We start from the raw sequence: 19,318 nt of genomic DNA, 5'->3' as shown, positions 1-19,318 counted from the left end.
CAAATCAATGCACTAAATATGATACAATTATTTAAGTAATGAGTATAATCTTCCTTTCCTATCTCAGCTGGAAGAGTAGCTAACAATATACTCTCAGAAAACAATAATGTAAGTTGTGTATGAAAGATGCCTGATAGGAAGTGACCAAATGAAGTAATGAACACCTGGCACAGTCGCCACTTCTAACCAGCACACTGATGTGGTGTGTGTTGTGTGTGTGTTTAAGGATAACATGAGATGGCTAATGGCTAAGCAGAATTTTCATTCAATTCTTAAAAACATATGGTAGGGGCTGGGAGTGTGGACCAGAAGTAGAGCACTCGCCTAGCATGCATGAGGCACTGGGTTCAATCCTCAGCAGCACATAAAAATAAAATAAAGATCTTGTGTCCACCTATAACTAAAAAATAAATATTAAAAAAATATATATGGTAATTAGTTTACTACAAGGATTCAAAGCTAGCTAAGAAAGCAAGCGAATGACTCCTTCTGAAATTCCCAGGTAAAAGGTAAAATTAAAAAATTGATGCTAATCTACAAGTATGGGTGAATCATTTAAGACTGTCAGTGCAGGGATGGGAAGGGTGGAGTAGAGTAGGTTCAGTGCTTTAAGATCAGTTGTCCAGAATCTGAACAGAACAGCTTTCTCATTTAGGTTTGAGGAACCTAAAATATGTACATTTTTAAAAGATAAATAAATATATAATAAAAAGGAGCATATTTTTAAATCAAATTTTTATTTTATTACACAAATTGTTATAGAAAGTTCAATCTTCTAGAAAGACAAAGATAATCTTATTCACTTGTATCAGTAGAAAATTTATAATCCTTATAACCTGACCTAAACTCTCAAATCTACCTGAAAATTCCCTTGCTTTTGTTTAAAAGATAGCTCCAGAGAAATGGAGACTATGAAGCAATGGACACTTGAAAAAGGTAGTTCCCATTGTTGCAATAATTTAATTCTGTTTATATATATGTGTGTATATATTTTTCCCTAGAGAGCTTAGTACACATACTCTCCTGTCCACTTACAAGAACAGGCCACAGGACACAGTTAACAAACCCAGGACTTGTTAAATCACATGGAGCCACCTCTTTGCGATCTATATTTGGAGGAATCATCCCCCTATTTCCACAACCTGTCTCTAGTGTTATCTATAAATCAGAGACTTTCTATTTTCTTGCTGAGTCCACTAAAGTCCGAGCTTAAAGTCCAGAGCAGATTCAGAGGAAGATGTCCTAGTCTGTTCCACATTAACTTTTCTCACTGAATTGGGAGAGTGGTGCCTGCTGGCCAAACAATATAATTCTGATATTTGCTGTTATGTTTGTCAGACAGTCTAATAAAGTTCTATAGCTGCATCTCTCAGATCAACGAGGATAAAATTTAAGGTTACAAATTGGATATGAGAATACACTGCTCTCATTATACTAAAAACTATGTAATTATAAATCTTGGAAAACAAAGCTTAAAGAGCAGATTAAAAATTGATGGAATTTTGTATTATAAAGATTTGGTTTAAGTAATTCTAATAATTTTGCTCTTATATCCTGTGAACTTGTTAACCTTGCTTATTCTAGTAGTTTTTTCACTGAATTCCTTAAATTTTCTGTGTACAAGATTTGCATCTTCTATGAATAAAGACAGTTTTATTTCCTAAAAAAATGATAATTTCCAAATTTGGCTTCTAAAGAAATAATTTTCTAATGCATTTGGTCATTTTATAAGTGTGGGTGTATATATAGTATATATATGAGTATACAGGATATATGAGTATAGCATATATATGTTATATAATATGTAATATATATACTCATATGACTAAGTATAAATACCTTAAGATTTCAACAAAATTCTTAGAACTTTTACTTTCATAACAAAGTAATCATATATTTCTGAAAAGCTCATTACATTTAAATGGAAGTTATATATCAAGTGTTGTTTTCTATAATCAAAATCCTAGCTTACAGCCTATTTATACAAACTATTAAATACTGAACACTGTTCCTTTTTCTTTAAACAACAACAACAAAATATTATAAATGATGAATTATCCTGGTTAGTTTGACTTGGGTCCAAGCAAAGCGTTTATTGCATCTCCCTGAAAAGAAAAGAAAAAAAAGTCACACAATTGAAATGCAATAAAATGCAACTTAAAACGTAAAGTAATCTTTAAAATACCATTTAAAGTTTATAACTCAGTGATGCACATGTAAAAGGCATCCAATAAGAATGAAAATGGGAACAAATATGGTTAACTTTAAACAGTGACAGGTACTTCCTAGTATAAACTAGTTCTTTCCTATGAAAGATTCTTTTAATGAAATACAACAAATAATTTTATAAGGATTTAATAGAGAAAAATTTTAGTAGCTCTTAGTTAACCTTAATGCTTAAACCTGAGCTTTCTGTTCTGTAAAATACCCGTAAAACTTAATGATATCTTCAGTTCTTTCATGATCTGTCAATGCTTCATTTAGTGAGAAGCACCTCTCAATTTCCATGTGGTTCTGTATTTTCATTTAATGATACTTACATCTTTGTACTAAAAAATGACAAAATTATCATATATAAAAGGATAAAAACCAAAGGTTTTTTTTTTTAAAGAAAGACAATAGAATATATAAGGAAAAGAAGCAGAAGACTAGTTTTCTCCATTGTCTGATAAATGTAATCTTGAGAAAATCAACATCTACTTCTAAAGATTGTTGTGAGAGCTGAATAGCTAATTTATGGGGAAAGGTTTTGTAACCTTAAAAAGTTGTAAACACTTTAGATAATATAAGTTTTGATAAACTGTATATGCATGGCATACATTATACCATCTTTGTCACTTTCCCATCCTTCAAGCCCTAACGTACCAAATTAGTTGCCCAGTCCTGTTAATTCTAACCTTAATTTGTTTTTCAAACTTTCTACTTCAGTCTCTCACTTAGGAAAATGAAAATAGATCACTTCTCTAATTTGTTCAATGTTTATCCTCAGTGACTAAGGCAGACCTTGTCACATAGTACAAACTCAGTAAATAATCTTCAATGAATGAACAAATGGTCTATTTTTTCTGCCTTCTATGTCTCTCAGAACTAATTACATATTAAACATTTATGTTTCTAAGATCCCATTTTGAACATTTCACTTTTTAAAACTTTTCCTTTATTTTGGAAAAAAATGTAAATACTAAAATCACAGAGAAAAAATGTGGCAAATATATTAGATTGAACTGTAACATTAAAAATAGTATCCAAGAGTGATTCTTTAACAGTTTACTTCCAAAAAAGACTACCTTCCTGCAATGCCCTATTGAAATTGACTTCTGTCAAATTCTTTAACTATAAATCTGTTTAAGGCAAGATTACACCCCTAGCAACCAGCCCACATCATGCCAGAAGAGCTGGAGCTTTCCCATCATGAATGTGGGGCAAATCCTGTCAACAGTTTGCTACATTATAAAGTTACAGATGCAACTGACTTCCTTAACAAAGACCCTAAAACTCAAGAAATAAAATCAAGAATCAATTAGTGGAATGCCATCAAATTGGAAAGCTTCTACACAGCAAAGGAAATGATTAAGAGCATGAATAGAGAGGCTACAGTATGGGAGAAAATCTTCTGACAGGATATTAATATGCAGAATATGTAAAGAAGTAAAATCACATCAACTCTCCTTCCTAATAACCCAATCAATAAGTGGGCAAAAGAACTAAACATATTTTTCAAAAGAATAAACAAAAATGGACAACAAATATATGAAAAGTGTTCAACTTCTCTAGCAATCAGGTAAATGCAAATAAAAACTATACTAAGATTTCATCTCACTCCAGATAGAATGGCAATTATCAAGAGCACAAACGATAATAAATGCTGGTGAGGATGTGGGGAAAAAGGTACATTTATACACTGCTAGTGATTGCAGATTAATATGACCACTCTGGAAAGCAGTATGGAGATTCCTCAAAAACAAACAAACAAACAAACAAAACAAAAAAAAAAAAACAAAGAATAGAATCATCATATGATCCAGCTATCCCACCTCTTGGTATTTATCCAAAAGAACTAAAATCAACATACTATAATGATATAGCCACCTGAAATTTTATAGAAGCACAATTCACAATAGCTATATTATTAAATCAACCCAGAGGCCCATCAATACGTGAATAGATTAAGACATTGTGGTATATACACACAATGGAGTTTTACTCAGACATAAAGAAGAATGAAATCATGGCATTTTTTTTGGTAAAGCGATAGAAATGGAGAACATAATGCTGAGTGAAATAAGCCAGTCTCAGAAAATCAATGGTAGTGTTTTCTCTCGTATGTGGAAGCTAGAGCAAAATAGAGGAAAGAAGGAGGGGAGGATCGGATATCATAAAGATAAGGGGAAGATCAGTAGAGTAGAAGAAGATTGAGAGAGGCAGGTTGGGAAAGGGGAGGAAACATAGAATGTTTTTAAAAAGCATACTATGTATAACTAGAAAGAACCAATCAAAAATAAATAGATAAGCAAAAGGAAGATCTATAGAGGAAGGAGAAAAGGGAGGAACATGAACCAAAATCGAATTCCATGCATAAACGAATTTGTCCTGATAGACCCACTACTATGCATAACTATAATGGTTAAATAGAAAAAATAAAGAAGAATTAAATTTATAGGTGCAAGCCTTGTGCTCTTGATAACTGCCATTCTATCTGGAGTGAGATGAAATCTTAGTATAGTTTTTATTTGCATTTACCTGATTGCTAGAGAAGTTGAACACTTTTCATATATTTGTTGTCCATTTTTGTTTATTCTTTTGAAAAATATGAAAAAATATGAAAACTAGGCTGATGTTATCCCTAACCATAAACCCGGAGCAGGTAGGACAGGACTCATTCAGGAGGGGCCAGAATGTCAGACATCATGTCACTTAAAATATCCAGAACACAAAAATTCAAGTCCTGCTGTGCAAGGCCACGCAGGATGACCAGCAATCACAGAGGGATAAACATGGTCCAAAACTACTATTGATCTTTATAATTTTTTCCCTAATAAACACTTCTACAGCATTCTTGGTGCATGTACTGTCTGGTAGTTTGCCTTTTATAAACACATAGCCACCTAAATCAATGAATGCCATTTTTGTTTTGGATATTTTTAAGTTAAAAAAAAAAAGAAACCTTACTGATAGCAATTAAAGCTCCCTTTATCCCCTAACCAATCTTGTTTTCCCCTTATCCCTCACTTCCCACAGGCTGCCTCCATAAATTGGTTGCATATCTTTCTTATAGATGAAATCATAAGCCCTTTAAACCTTTGAGACACTCTTGGTTGAAATTAATAAAAAATACAATAATGTTACTTGATAAGGTATTTTGACAAGAAATGATTTTGACATTACTTACTTTGAGACTTCAAATTACTATTATGGCTAAAGTTATTCTCTAAAAACTAAGGAAGACAAGGTATATCATTCAAGCATGAGTTCAGCTGTGACATCATACCCTATTAATAGGTTTTTGTTGCTGTTATTTAATATCACATACATATAACTCTGAACCTTTCAAATACAGTGCCACAAATCATGAAAAAACATTTGTATCAAGAAACTGTATTCATTTAATAATGTATGGGATACATTTATTAAAAGAAAATTTTGCTCACCAGTCTTTTTTTTAAGTTGTAGATGGATACAATATCTTTATTTTTATTATTTATTTTTTTATGTGGTGCTGAGAATCAAACCCAGGGCCTCACATGTGCAAGGCAAGCACTCTACCACTGAGCCAAAACCCCAGCTCACTCACCAGTCTTAAATCATTAATTTGTGTGTGACACACACACACACACACACACACACACACACACACACTACTCCTCCAACACTCACACTTTGCTAAAAATGTTCAAACTATGGGAGTTTCAATTTCTGCTTGCAGAGCATACTGCTCAAAGAAAAAGACGGTTCTAATCAATTTACATCCAAACATAAAAAAATAAAGCATTTTTCTCCCATACTCCAGTCTATATTTTAACTTATACTAACTATAAATGCTTTCACTAAGAATATTGTTTTTATGTTTAAATAGTAATAACATAAATTTTGGCAGCTTCCTGAAATTTGCTTTTATCACTCAGCACTGTTCCCTAGATTTATTCCAAGTATGTCACATTGGCACATTAAGATACATATCATTTAAATTTCTGTATTATAGTAACACATGGGAAGATGCCACCTTTTGCTTATCTAAGTCTTCCACTAATGATCATTTCAATATAGAAACAATAAAACATTGTTCATTGTTTTCACACTAGCACGTATTTCACATTATTACTAATTAATTTTAAAAAGTCCTAGGAGATGCATAGAATATAATCAGATGACATTTAAACATCTCTAAGGGTTATAGTCCTACTAGATAGGAGAACTATAACAATTGAGAATTTAATGACATGGTAAATAAATGAACTGAAGTAAATCAAGTGAAGCAGCAACATGGTCAGGAATACACACCCTGAGGTGAGAAACATAGGTAATATATAAGGAGAGCTTGGAAGACATATCTATGCGCCCACTACATCTGGAGGGCATTTACAATTTCAGTACAAAGCAGAGTTCAGTCCAGCAACAATGGGAGTTAGAAAAATCCTCTGACGTATCCACAATTTCAAATCTCATTTCCTGGATAGCATCTCTATTTTCTTTTACAATATATGTATTTATCTTTAAAAAACAGCAACTTTATTTTATTTATTTATATGTAGTGCTGAGAATCAAACCCAGTGTCTCACACATGTTAGGCAAGTGCTCTACCACTGAGCCACAACCCCACCCCTAATTTTTAATTTTTAAATTTTTTTTTCTTTTTAGATACACATGAGAGTAGAGTGTATTTTGACATATTATAAATACATGGAGTATAATACACTCTAATTAGGATGCCATTCTTGCAGTTATACATGATGTGGAGTTTCACTGGTTGTGTAATCATATACGAACATAGGAAAGTTAAATCCAATTCATTCTACTATCTTTCCTAGCCCCATCTCCCATCTTCATTCCCCTTTTTCTAATCCAAAGAACTCCTATTCTTCCCTGCCTTATTGTGTGTTAGCATCCAAATATCAGACAGAACATCTGGCCTTTGGTTCTTTGGGATCGTTTATTTCAATTAGCATGCACTCTCCAATTTCATCTAGTTGCTGGCAAATGCCATAATTTCTTCTTTATGAATATATTCCATTGTACATGTATACCACTGTTTCTTTCTCCATTTATCTATTGAAAGGCACTTAGCTGGTTCCATAGTTTAGCTATTGTGAATTGAACTGCTATGAATATTGATGAGGGCACATCACTACATTTTACTAATTTAAAGTCCTTTGGGTATATGCCCAGGCGTGGGATAATTGGGTCAAATGGTGGTTCCATTCCAAGTTTTCTGAGAAATCTCCATACTGCTTTCCAGAATGGTTTCACCAATTTGCAGTCCTACTAGTAACATATGAGTGAACCTTTCCCTCCACATCCTCATCAACATTTATTGTTACTTTTATTCTTGATAATTGCCATTCTGAAAAAAATATTGCCATCCTGATTGGAGTGAGAAGAAATCTCAGAGTAGTTTTAATTTGCATTTCTCTAATTGCTAGAGATATTGAACATGTTTTCATATATTTTTGACTATTCATATTTCTTCTTCTGTGAACTTCCTCTTCAGTTTCTTAGCCCACTTATTGATTGGATTATTATTATTTTGTGTGTATGTTAAATTTTTTGAGTTATTTATATGTCCTGGAGATTAATGCTCTACCTGAGGTGCAGGTGGTAAAATTTCTCCCATTCAGTAAGCTTTCTCCATGTTCTTGTTTCCTTTGCTGCAAAGAAGCTTATTAGTTTGACATCACCCCATTTATTGATTCTTGACTTTACTTGTACTTCAGGAGTCTCGTTGAGGAAGTTGGTTCTTAAGCTGACACGATGGAGAGTTGGGCCTATTTTTTCTTCTAATAGGGTCTCTTGTGTAATGCCTAGGTCCTTGATCCACTTTGAGTTTTGTGCAGGGTGAGAGATCTAATTTTATTCTACTACATATGGATTTCCAGTTTTCCCAGCACCATTTGTTGGAGAGGTTATATTTTCTCCAATGTATGTTTTTGGCGCCTTTGTTTGAGATAGCTGTATTAATGGGGGTATGTTTCTGTGTCTATTGTGTTCCATTGGTCTTCATATCTATTTTTGTGTCAATACCATGCCATGTTTGTTACTATAACTCTGTAGTAATATTTAATGTCTAGTATTGTAGGCATCCTGCAATCATATTTCTCATTAAATATTGTTTTGGCTTCTCTAGGCCTCTTATTTTTTCCAAATGAATTTCATGACTGCTTTTTCTATTTCTATGAAGAATGTCATTGGACTTTTAATAGGTATTGCATTAAATCTGTACACTGTATGGCCATCTTGACAATATTAATTCTGCCTATCCAAGAACATGGGGGATCTTTCCATCTTCTAAAGTCTTCTTTAGTTTCTTTCATTAGTGTTCTCTATTTGTCATTGTAGAGGTCTTACACCTCTTTTGTTAGATTGATTCCCAAGTCTTTTATTTTATTTTTGGGGACTATTGTGAATGTGATAACTTTCCTAATTTCTCTTTCAGCTGATTCATTATTGGTATATAGAAACTCAATTACTTTATGGGTGTTAATTTTATACCCTACTACTTTGCTGAATTTGTCTATGATTTCTAGAAGCTTTCTGGTGTTTTTTTGGGGGGGGTATTTAAATATAGAATCGTGTCATTGGCAAATAGGCATAATTTGAGCTCTTCTTTTCCTATTTGTATTGCTTTAATAACTTTCTTTTGTGTAAGTGCACTTCCTAGGGTTTCAAGGACTATATTGAATATAAGTGGTAGAAGAGGACAGTCCGACCTTGTTCCAGTTTTTAGAGGGAATGCTTTAAATTTTTCTCCATTTAGAATGATGTTGGCTTTGGGTTTAACATATACAGCTTCAAAGTTGAGGTATGTCTCTACTATCCCTAGATTTTTACTGTTTGAACAAGAATGCATGCTGTATTTTGTCCAATGCTTTTTCTGCATCTGCTGAGATAATCATGTGATTCTTGTCCTCAAGTCTATTGATGTGATGAATCAGGTTTGTTGATTTCTGAATGTTGAACCAACTTTGTAACCCCACTCGATCATGATGTACTATCTTTTACATATGTTTTTGTGTAAAATTTGCCAGTATTTTATTAAGAATTTTTGCATCTGCTGGACAGAGTGGTGCACACCTGTAATCCCAGCATCTTGGGAGGCTGAGGCAGAAGGATCTTGAGTTCAAAGCCAGTATCAATAATAGCAAGGTGCTAAGCAACTCAGTGAGATCCTGTCTCTAAATAAAATACAAAATAGGGCTGGGGATGTGGCTCAGTGGTTGAGTGCCCCTGAGTTCAATCCCCAGTACCCCAACAGCCCCCTGCTCAAAAAAAAAAAAAAAAGATTTTTGAATCTATGTTTACTAGGGTTACTGGTCTGAAGTTTTCTTTCCTTGATGTGTCCAAGTCTGACTTTGGCATCAGGGTCATAATAGCTCCATAAAATGAGTTTGGAAGGTTTCCCTCCTTTTCTATTTCATGGAATAATTGGAGGAATACTGATGTAGTTCTTTGAGGGTCTGGTAGAACTCAGCTGAAAATACATGTGGTCCTGGGCCTTTCTTTGTTGATAGATTTTTGAGGGTGTCTTCAATTTCATTGCTTAAAATTACTCTGTTTAATTTTTCTACATCCTCCTGATTCAATTTGGGTAGGTCATATGATCTTCATCATTTTCTAATTTATTGGAGTACAGATTTTCAAAGTTGTTTCTGATTATTGTCTGAATTTTAGTAGTATCTATGGTGACATTTCCTTTTTCATGACCAATTTTTAAAATTTGAGTTTTCCCTCTTTTTCTTCTTTAGCATAGCTTAGAGTTTATCAATTTTATTTATTTTTTCAAAAAACCAACTTTTTATTTTGCTGAGTTTTAAATTTTTTTCCAATTTCATTAATTTTGGCTCTGATTTTAATTATTTCCTGTCTTCTGCTTTTGGTGTGTATTTGTTCTTATTTTTCTAGGGCTTTGAGATGCATTTGTTGACTTTCTATTCTTTAATGAATGAAATCAATGCAATCATTTCTTCTCATAAAACCACCTTCATAGTGTCCCAGAGATTTTGATATGTTGTATCACTATTCTCATTTACCTCTAAGTATTTTTAAATTTCATCCCTGATTTCTTCATATATCCATTATTCATTCAATAGCATATTATTTAGTCTCCAGGAGTTACAGTAGTTTTATTTCTTATTTTATCATTGATTTCTAATTTCATTCCCTTATGATCTGATAGAATGCAGGGTATCATCTTTATTTTGTTGTATTTGCTAAAAGTTGCTTTGTGACCTAAGGTATTGTCTATTTTAGAGGAGGATCCATGTGCTGCTGAGAAGAAAGTGTATTTGTTTGTTGATGTATTTTTTAGTTCTGTAGTTTCTTTGTTTAGTTTTTGTTTGAAGGATCTATCCAGTGAGAGGAGTGTTAAAGTCACCCAGTATTATTGTGTTGTGTGTTTAATTCTTGAAATTGTGAAGTCTTTGTTTAATGTATGTAGATGCTCCATTGTTTGAGGCATAAATATTTACAATTGTTATGTCTTGTTGATGTAGAATTCTCTTGAACAGTATGAAATGTCCTTCTTTGTCCCTTCTGATTAACTTTTGTTGAAGTCTACTTTAACTGATATGAGTACAGAAACCCTTGCTTGTTTACGAGATCCATGTGAATATTTTTTCCCATCCTTTTACCTTAAGTATGTGGATGTCTTTGAATATGAGGTGAATCTTTTGGAGACAGCATATTCTTCGGTCCTGTTTTTTATATCCAATCATTGGATTGACATGTTTAGGCCACTCACATTCAATGTTATTATTGAGAAATGATTTTTATTCTTTGTCATTTTGATTTATTTCTGGTTTTTATTTTGAATTAATTTCTCCTTTGACTATTCTTCTAGTGTAATTCCTCCCAATGCTGGTTTTCACTTTATTTTTCATTTCTTCTTCATAAAATATTTTATTGAGTTTGTTTTGTGGTTCAGACTTTCTAGTTGTGGATTCTTTTAATGTTTGTTTTTACTATCAAAGGTTTTTATTTCACCATCAATTCTAAAGCTTAATTTTGTAGGTTATAGTATTCTTGGTCGGCATCCATCTTCTCTCAGACCTCCTAGCTTTAAGGATTTAGGTTGAAAAATCAGCTGAAATCTAGATTGATTTCCCTCTAAATGTGACCTGTCATTTTTCTATGGTAGCATTTAAAATTCTATCCTTATTCTGTATGTTACGCATTTTCATAATAATGTGCCTTGGTGTGGGTCTGTTGAAATTTTGTATATTTGGGTCCTATAAGCCTCCTGTATTTGATTTTCCATTTCATGCTTTAGATTTGGGAAAATTTCAGTTATTACTTCTTTTTTTTATTGGTTGTTCAAAACATTACATAGTTCTTGATATATCATATTTCACACTTTGATTCAAGTGGGTTATGAACTCCCATTTTTACCCCGTATACAGATTGCAGAGTCACATCAGTTACACTTCCACTGATTTACATATTGACATACTCATGTCTGTTGTATTCTGCTGCCTTTCCTATCCTCTACTATCCCCCCTCCCCTCCCCTCCCCTCCCCTCTTCTCTCTCTACCCCCTCTACTGTAATTCATTTCTCCCCCTTGTATTATTTTTCCCTTTCCCCTCACTTCCTCTTGTATGTAATTTTGTATAACCCTGAGGGTCCCCTTCCATTTCCAAGCAATTTCCCTTCTCTCTCCCTGTCCCTCCCACCTCTCATCCCTGTTTAATGTTAGTCATCTTCTCATGCTCTTCTTCCCTACTCTGTTCTTAGTTACTCTCCTTATATCAAAGAAGACATTTGGCATTTGTTTTTTAGGGATTGGCTAGCTTCACTTAGCATAATCTGCTCTACTGCCATCCATTTCCCTCCAAATTCTATAATTTTGTCATTTCTTAATGCAGAGTAATATTCCATTGTGTATAAATGCCACATTTTTTTTATCCATTCGTCTATTGAAGGGCATCTAGGTTGCTTCCACAGTCTTGCTATTGTGAATTGTACTGCTATGAACATCGACGTAGCAGTGTCCCTGTAGCATGCTCTTTTTAGGTCTTTAGGGAATAGACCCAGAAGGGGAATAGCTGGATCAAATGGTAGTTCCATTCCCAGCTTTCCAAGAAATCTCCATATTGCTTTCCAAATTGGTTGCACCAATTTGCAGTCCCACCAACAATGTACAAGTGTACCCTTTTCCCCACATCCTCGCCAACACTTATTGTTGTTTGACTTCATAATGGCTGCCAATCTTACGGGTGTGAGATGGTATCTTAGGGTGGTTTTGATTTGCATTTCTCTGACTGCTAGCGATGGTGAGCATTTTTTCATGTACTTGTTGATTGATTGTATGTCCTCCTCTGAGAAGTGTCTGTTTAGGTCCTTGGCCCATTTGTTGATTGGGTTATTTGTTATCTTATTGTCTAATTTTTTGAGTTCTTTATATACTCTGGATATTAGGGCTCTATCTGAAGTGTGAGGAGTAAAGATTTGTTCCCATGATGTAGGCTCCCTATTTACCTCTCTTATTGTTTCTTTTGCTGAGAAAAAACTTTTTAGTTTGAGCAAGTCCCATTTGTTGATTCTAGATATTAATTCTTGTGCTATGGGTGTCCTATTGAGGAATTTGGAGCCCGACCCCACAGTATGTAGGTCGTAGCCAACTTTTTCTTCTATCAGATGCCTTGTCTCTGGTTTGATATCAAGCTCCTTGATCCATTTTGAGTTAACTTTTGTGCATGGCGAGAGAAAGGGATTCAGTTTCATTTTGTTGCATATGGATTTCCAGTTTTCCCAGCACCATTTGTTGAAGATGCTATCCTTCCTCCATTGCATGCTTTTAGCCCCTTTATCAAATATAAGAAAGTTGTAGTTTTGTGGATTGGTTTCTGTGTCCTCTATTCTGTACCATTGGTCCACCCACCTGTTTTGGTACCAATACCATGCTGTTTTTGTTACTACTGCTCTGTAGTATAGTTTGAAGTCTGGTATCGCTATACCACCTGATTCACACTTCCTGCTTAGCATTGTTTTTGCTATTCTGGGTCTTTTATTTTTCCATATGAATTTCATGATTGCTTTCTCTATTTCTACAAGAAATGCCGTTGGGATTTTGATTGGCATTGCATTAAACCTATAGAGAACTTTTGGTAATATCGCCATTTTGATGATGTTAGTTCTGCCTATCCATGAACAGGGTATATTTTTCCATATTCTAAGATCTTCTTCAACTTCTCTCTTTAGGGTTCTGTAGTTTTCATTGTATAAGTCTTTTACCTCTTTTGTTAGGTTGATTCCCAAGTATTTTATTATTCTTGAGGATATTGTGAATGGAGTGGTTGTCCTCATTTCCATTTCAGAGGGTTTGTCGCTGATATACAGGAATGCCTTTAATTTATGCATGTTGATTTTATATCCTGCCACTTTGCTGAATTCATTTATTAGCTCCGATAGTTTCTTTGTAGACCCATTTGGGTCTGCTAGGTATAGAATCATGTTATCTGTAAATAGTGATAATTTAAGTTCTTCTTTTCCTATTTTTATGCCTTTAATTTCTTTCGTCTGTCTAATTGCTCTGGCCAGTGTTTCAAGAACTATGTTGAACAGAAGTGGTGAGAGAGGGCATCCCTGACTTGTTCCAGATTTTAGAGAGAATGCCTTCAATTTTTCTCCATTCAGAATGATGCTAGCCTGGGGCTTAGCGTAGATTGCTTTTACAATGTTGAGGTATGTTCTTGTTATCCCTATTTTTTTGAGAGTTTTGAACAAAAAGGGATGCTGTACTTTGTCGAATGCTTTTTCCGCATCTATCGAGATGATCATATGGTTCTTATTTTTAAGTCTATTGATGTGGTGAATAACATTTATTGATTTCTGTATATTGAACCAGCCTTGCATCCCAGGGATGAATCCTACTTGATCATGGTGTACAATTTTTTTGATATGATTTTGTATCCGATTCGCCAGAATTTTATTGAGGATTTTTGCGTCTAGGTTCATTAGAGATATAGGTCTGTAGTTTTCTTTCTTTGAAGTGTCTTTGTCTGGTTTAGGAATCAGGGTGATGTTGGCCTCGTAGAATGAATTTGGAAGTTCTCCCTCTTTTTCTATTTCCTGAAATAGCATGAAAATTATTGGTATTAGTTCCTCTTTAAAGGTTTTGTAAAACTCTGCTGTATACCCATCCGGTCCTGGGCTTTTCTTAGTTGGTAATCTTTTGATGGTTTCTTCTATTTCCTCAATTGATATTGGTCTGTTTAGGTTGTCTATATCCTCCTGTCTCAATCTGGGCAGATCATATGACTTAAGAAATTTATCGATGCCTTCACTATCTTCTATTTTATTGGAGTATAAGGATTCAAAATAATTTCTGATTATCTTCTGTATTTCTGAAGTGTCTGTTGTGATATTGCCTTTTTCATCCTGTATGCTAGTAATTTGAGTTCTCTCTCTTCTTCTCTTCGTTAGCATGGCTAAGGGTCTGTCGATCTTATTTATTTTTTCAAAGAACCAACTTTTAGTTTTATCAATTTTTTCAATTGTTTCTTTTGTTTCGATTTCATTAATTTCAGCTCTGATTTTAATTATTTCTTGCCTTCTACTTCTTTTGCTGTTGTTTTGCTCTTCTTTTTCTAGGATTTTGAGATGAAGTATGAGATCATTTATTTGTTGGTTTTTTCTTTTTTTAAGGAATGAACTCCATGCAATGAATTTTCCTCTTAGAACTGCTTTCAATGTGTCCCATAGATTTCGATATGTTGTGCCTGTGTTTTCATTTATCTCTAAGAATTTTTTAATTTCCTCCTTGATGTCTTCTATAACCCATTGATCATTCAGTAACCTGTTGTTCATTCTCCAAGTGATGCATGATTTTTCCTTCCTTCTTTTATCGTTGATTTTCAGTTTCATTCCATTATGGTCAGATAAGATGCATGGTATTATCTCTACTCCTTTATATTGTCTAAGAGTTGCCCTGTGACATAATATATGATCTATTTTTGAGAAGGATCCATGTGCTGCTAAGAAAAAAGTGTAACTGCTTGATGTTGGGTGGTATATTCTATATATGTCAATTAAGTCTAGGTTGTTAATTGTGTTATTGAGTTCTATAGTTTCCTTATTCAACTTTTGTTTGGAAGATCTGTCCAGTGGTGAGAGAGGTGTGTTGAAGTCTCCCATGATTATTGTATGGTGGTCTATTAGACTCTTGAACTTGAGAAGAGTTTGTTTGATGAACATAGCTGCACTATTGTTTGGGGCATATATATTTATGATTGTTATGTCTTGTTGGTGTATGGTTCCCTTGAGCAGTATGTAGTGTCCCTCTTTATCACTTTTGATTAACTTTGGCTTGAAATGTATTTTATTTGATATGAGTATGGACACTCCTGCTTGTTTCCGAAGTCCATATGAGTGATATGATTTTTCCCAACCTTTCACCTTCAGTCTATGTATGTCTTTTCCTATCAAATGCGTCTCCTGTAGGCAGCATATTGTTGGGTCATGTTTTGTGATCCATTCTACTAGCCTGTGTCTCTTAATTGGTGAGTTTAAGCCATTAACATTTAGGGTTATTATTGAGATATGGGTTATCCTTCCAGCCATATTTGTTTATTTATGTTACTGAATATGGTTTGTTTTCCTCCTTGATTATTTTCCCCCCTTTACTGTCCTACCTCCCACTGTTGGTTTTCATTGTTATTTTCCATTTCCTCTTCCTGTAATGTTTTGCTGAGGATTTTTTGGAGAGATGGTTTTCTAGCTGCAAATTCTTTTAACTTTTGTTTATTGTGGAAGGTTTTAATTTCATCTTCCATCTTGAAGCTTAATTTTGCTGGATACACAATTCTTGGTTGGAATCCATTTTCTTTCAGTGTTTGAAATATGTTATTCCAGGATCTTCTAGCTTTCAAAGTCTGTGTTGAGAGATCAGCTGTTATCCTGATTGGTTTACCCCTAAATGTAATCTGCTTCCTTTCTCTTGTAGCTTTTAAAATTCTCTCCTTATTCTGTATGTTGGGCATCTTCATTATAATGTGTCTAGGTGTGGATCTCTTATGATTATGCACATTCGGCGTCCTGTAGGCTTCTAGGATTTGGGATTCTGTCTCGTTCTTCAAGTCTGGGAAGTTTTCTCGAATTATTTCATTGAATAGAACGCTCATTCCTTTGGTTTGGAGCTCTGTGCCTTCCTGTATCCCAATGACTCTTAAGTTTGGTCTTTTAATGTTATCCCATAGTTCTTGGATGTTCTGCTCCTGGTTTCTTAACAGTCTTGCTGAGCTGTCTATGTTCTTTTCAAGTTGAAATACTTTGTCTTCATTGTCTGATGTTCTATCTTCTAAGTGTTCTACTCTGCTGGTAGTATTCTCAATTGAGTTTTTAAGTTGGTTTATTGCTTCCTGCCTTTCTAGGATTTCTGTTTGTTTGTTTTTTATAACCTCTATCTCCCTGTATAGTTGATCTTTTGCTTCCTGGATTTGTTTATGTATTTCATTGTTGAAGAGATCTTTCATTGTCTGATTTTGCTTTCTAATGTCTTCCTTGAGTCTCCAGATCATCTGAAGCATGTATCTCCTGAATTCTTTATCTGACATTCCATCTGCTGCAGATATTACCTCTTCTAACGTTGAGTTGACCTGCATTGCTTGTGGTCCTTTCTTTCCTTGTCTCTTCATACTGTTCGCGTTTCGTTCTGCTTACTGAGACTGTTGTGTTATTGAATTTTCCCCCTATATATTTGTATTACTCTTGTATAGTTGCAAAGTCTCCCGCGCAGGGGCTCTGCTCCTCCTCCAATTGGGGCACTGTGCCTACCACATCGGCAGGCCGCTGGGCCTGTTCTGCTGGTTGGTAGCAGGTGCACCTACCTTGCAGGCTCGTGGGGTGGCTCTGCCACTCCCAGGTTGCTGGGCCTGACCTGCTGGTGGGTTGCAGGTCTGGCTACCTTGCAGGCGCGGGGGGAGGGTGCACACCTATTTGTATTTAGACAGTTATGCGAAATGGAGGACGTAATGCTTGGGATGAAAGTTGGGGGGAAGGGGAAGGTAGGTGCTCTTGAAAAGAAAGAAGGAGAGGGAGATAGATAGCATAGAGGAGAATGGAAAGAGCAGTAAAACTTGGAAGGGGAGAGAGAGAGGGAAAAGGGAGAGAAAAAATTAAAATGAAATAGGAAATAAAATTAGGTCTTAGAGATCCATTTTCTTCTCTTCCCGTAGGCAAAGCTGTGCCCTCCGGGCTGAGTTTTGCCCTCAATGTGTCAACAGCAATCCCTGTAAGGCGGTTCCTGGGAGTCTCTCAATCCTGTTGGTCCAGAGCCATTTCACTTCTACGGCCCCTCCTCCCCTTCCTCCTGCCAGCCAGCCAGGTCCTGTTCACCGGAGGCAGTTCCCCAAGGATTTGGTTACACTTTCAGCCCCACCGAGTGCTCTATTTCCCTAACTACTGAGCACTCTCGCTGTCATTCATCTAAGCCCCAGTGCTGTGGAGCTGTGGTCTGGGAGTCAATTGTTTAATTTTTCCGGACCCCTTTGGTGGGCACACCTTCGGAATCTGGCAGCTAAGACCATTGGTGTCGCTGCTGGTGGTAATAGGAGTCGGGGGTCGAGGATCCCCTCTACTTCCCTCAGCCCCTACAGTCACAACCACACTGCTGGCGGTAGGAGGAGTTGGGGGTCTGGAGTGTCCTCTGTTTCCCTCCGCCCCTACCGTCACACCCTCTCAGTTCGCGGTTGGGGGATTTGGGGGTGGGAAGTCTTCTCTGCTTCCCTCTGCTCCTACAGTTATGCTCTCATCACTGGCAGTAGGGGGAGTTGGGGGTCGAGAGTCCTTTGGCTCTTACGGTCACGCCCACGGAGAGATTTTGAAGTTTCCTGGTTGTTTGTATCTGGTGTGGGTGGGAATCACACACCTGCTAAAGTAGATTCCGCTGGGAAGGAATCTCTTTGGCCGAACTTTGGTGACTTCCCCTCTCTGCTATGGCGGGCCCCTGGCTCCTTGCCGGAGTGTCCGAAGGGAGGGGTGGAACTGGCTTGTCTCTGGTCTGACACAATCTCTGGTTTTAGTTCCCAGTTCGCTATTTTGTAAAGGGTTGGTTAGATTCCCTTCACAATGTCTCGGGGCGGGGGGGAGCCGTTCACCGGGTGGGCGGGGCTGTTAGTAGAGCCGGGAGGGCACGGGCTGTCTGCTGGGCCAGGCGGGGACACTTCTCGCTGCGCCGGGCCGCCGGGGGCTGCCTGTAGAGCCAGGCAGCTGCGGCCGCATGGCTAAGATCCGGGCGGGCGGGGTGGACATTCGCTGAGCGAGAGCGGGGCCTCCCGGGACGGCGGGATGGCGGGTGCCGTCTGCGGGTTTGGGCGGGCTGCGCCGCTCGGGGCCGCCGGCCGCTTTCTGAAGCGGCTGGTGGCCGCGGGATTGTACCTCTGCACCTGCCGGGGGGCCGCCTGTAGAACCGGGCAGCTGCGGCCGCGTGGCTACGAGCCTGGCAGGCGTGGTGGCCGTTCGCAGAGCGAGAGCAGGGCCTCCCCAGGACAGTGGGATGGCGGGTGCCGTCTGCGGGTTTGGGCGGGCCGCGCCGCTCTGGGCCGCCGGCCGCTTGCAGAAGCGGCTGGTGGCTGCGGGACTGGAACTCCACGCCCGCGTGGCCAGCCAAGATCCACTTGTCTGGGACAAACTGACACGTCTAATAAACCTACCAATTCCCGGCAGGTCCCCTCTTAACGAAATTTTGCTAGAAGTTCCTCAGTAGGTAGACTGCCACTGTTCCAATGGGTCTTTCTGATCCTGTTAATGTGGAGACATTGGAATCGCTGTTTCCTCGCCGGCGGCCATGTTGGATCCCTCAGTTATTATTTCATTGAAAGATTTGGTTTGTATCTCTGAGTCTTTATCTATCTCAATAAATCTTAAATTTGATCTTTTCAGGTTATCCCATATTTTTGAGAAGTTCTGTTCATGTTCATGTTTTCTTTACATCTTTTCTCCATGGTCAATCTTGTTTTCAAGATTATATATTTTGTGTTCATTGCATGAAATTCTGTCTTCTAAGTGGTCTAGTCTGTTGGTGATGCTTTCAATTGAATTTTTAATTTGATTTATTGATTCTTCCATTTTGAGGATTTCTGTTTTTCCCCCAGAATCTCTATATTTATATT

General features: G+C 36.7%; 1 protein-coding gene across 1 annotated transcript in view; it reads right to left on the bottom strand.

The window, feature by feature from the left end:
- Nucleotides 1–1,985: 1,985 nt before the first annotated feature.
- Nucleotides 1,986–19,318, bottom strand: part of DNAI4 (dynein axonemal intermediate chain 4) — a 110,240-nt gene continuing 92,907 nt past the window's right edge. Inside the window, exon 17 of the mRNA XM_081305948.1 lies at nt 1,986–2,105. Within this exon, the coding sequence (XP_081162074.1) occupies nt 2,064–2,105 (42 nt within the window). The 3' untranslated portion in view covers nt 1,986–2,063. The remainder of the gene's footprint in view (nt 2,106–19,318) is intronic.

Source organism: Spermophilus citellus (assembly GCF_964194105.1).
Source record: "Spermophilus citellus genome assembly, chromosome: 9".
In the NCBI taxonomy this organism is placed as follows: Eukaryota; Metazoa; Chordata; class Mammalia; order Rodentia; family Sciuridae; genus Spermophilus; species Spermophilus citellus.
The sequence above is the reverse complement of the archived record's forward strand: the minus strand, read 5'-3'. Positions and strand labels throughout refer to the sequence as shown.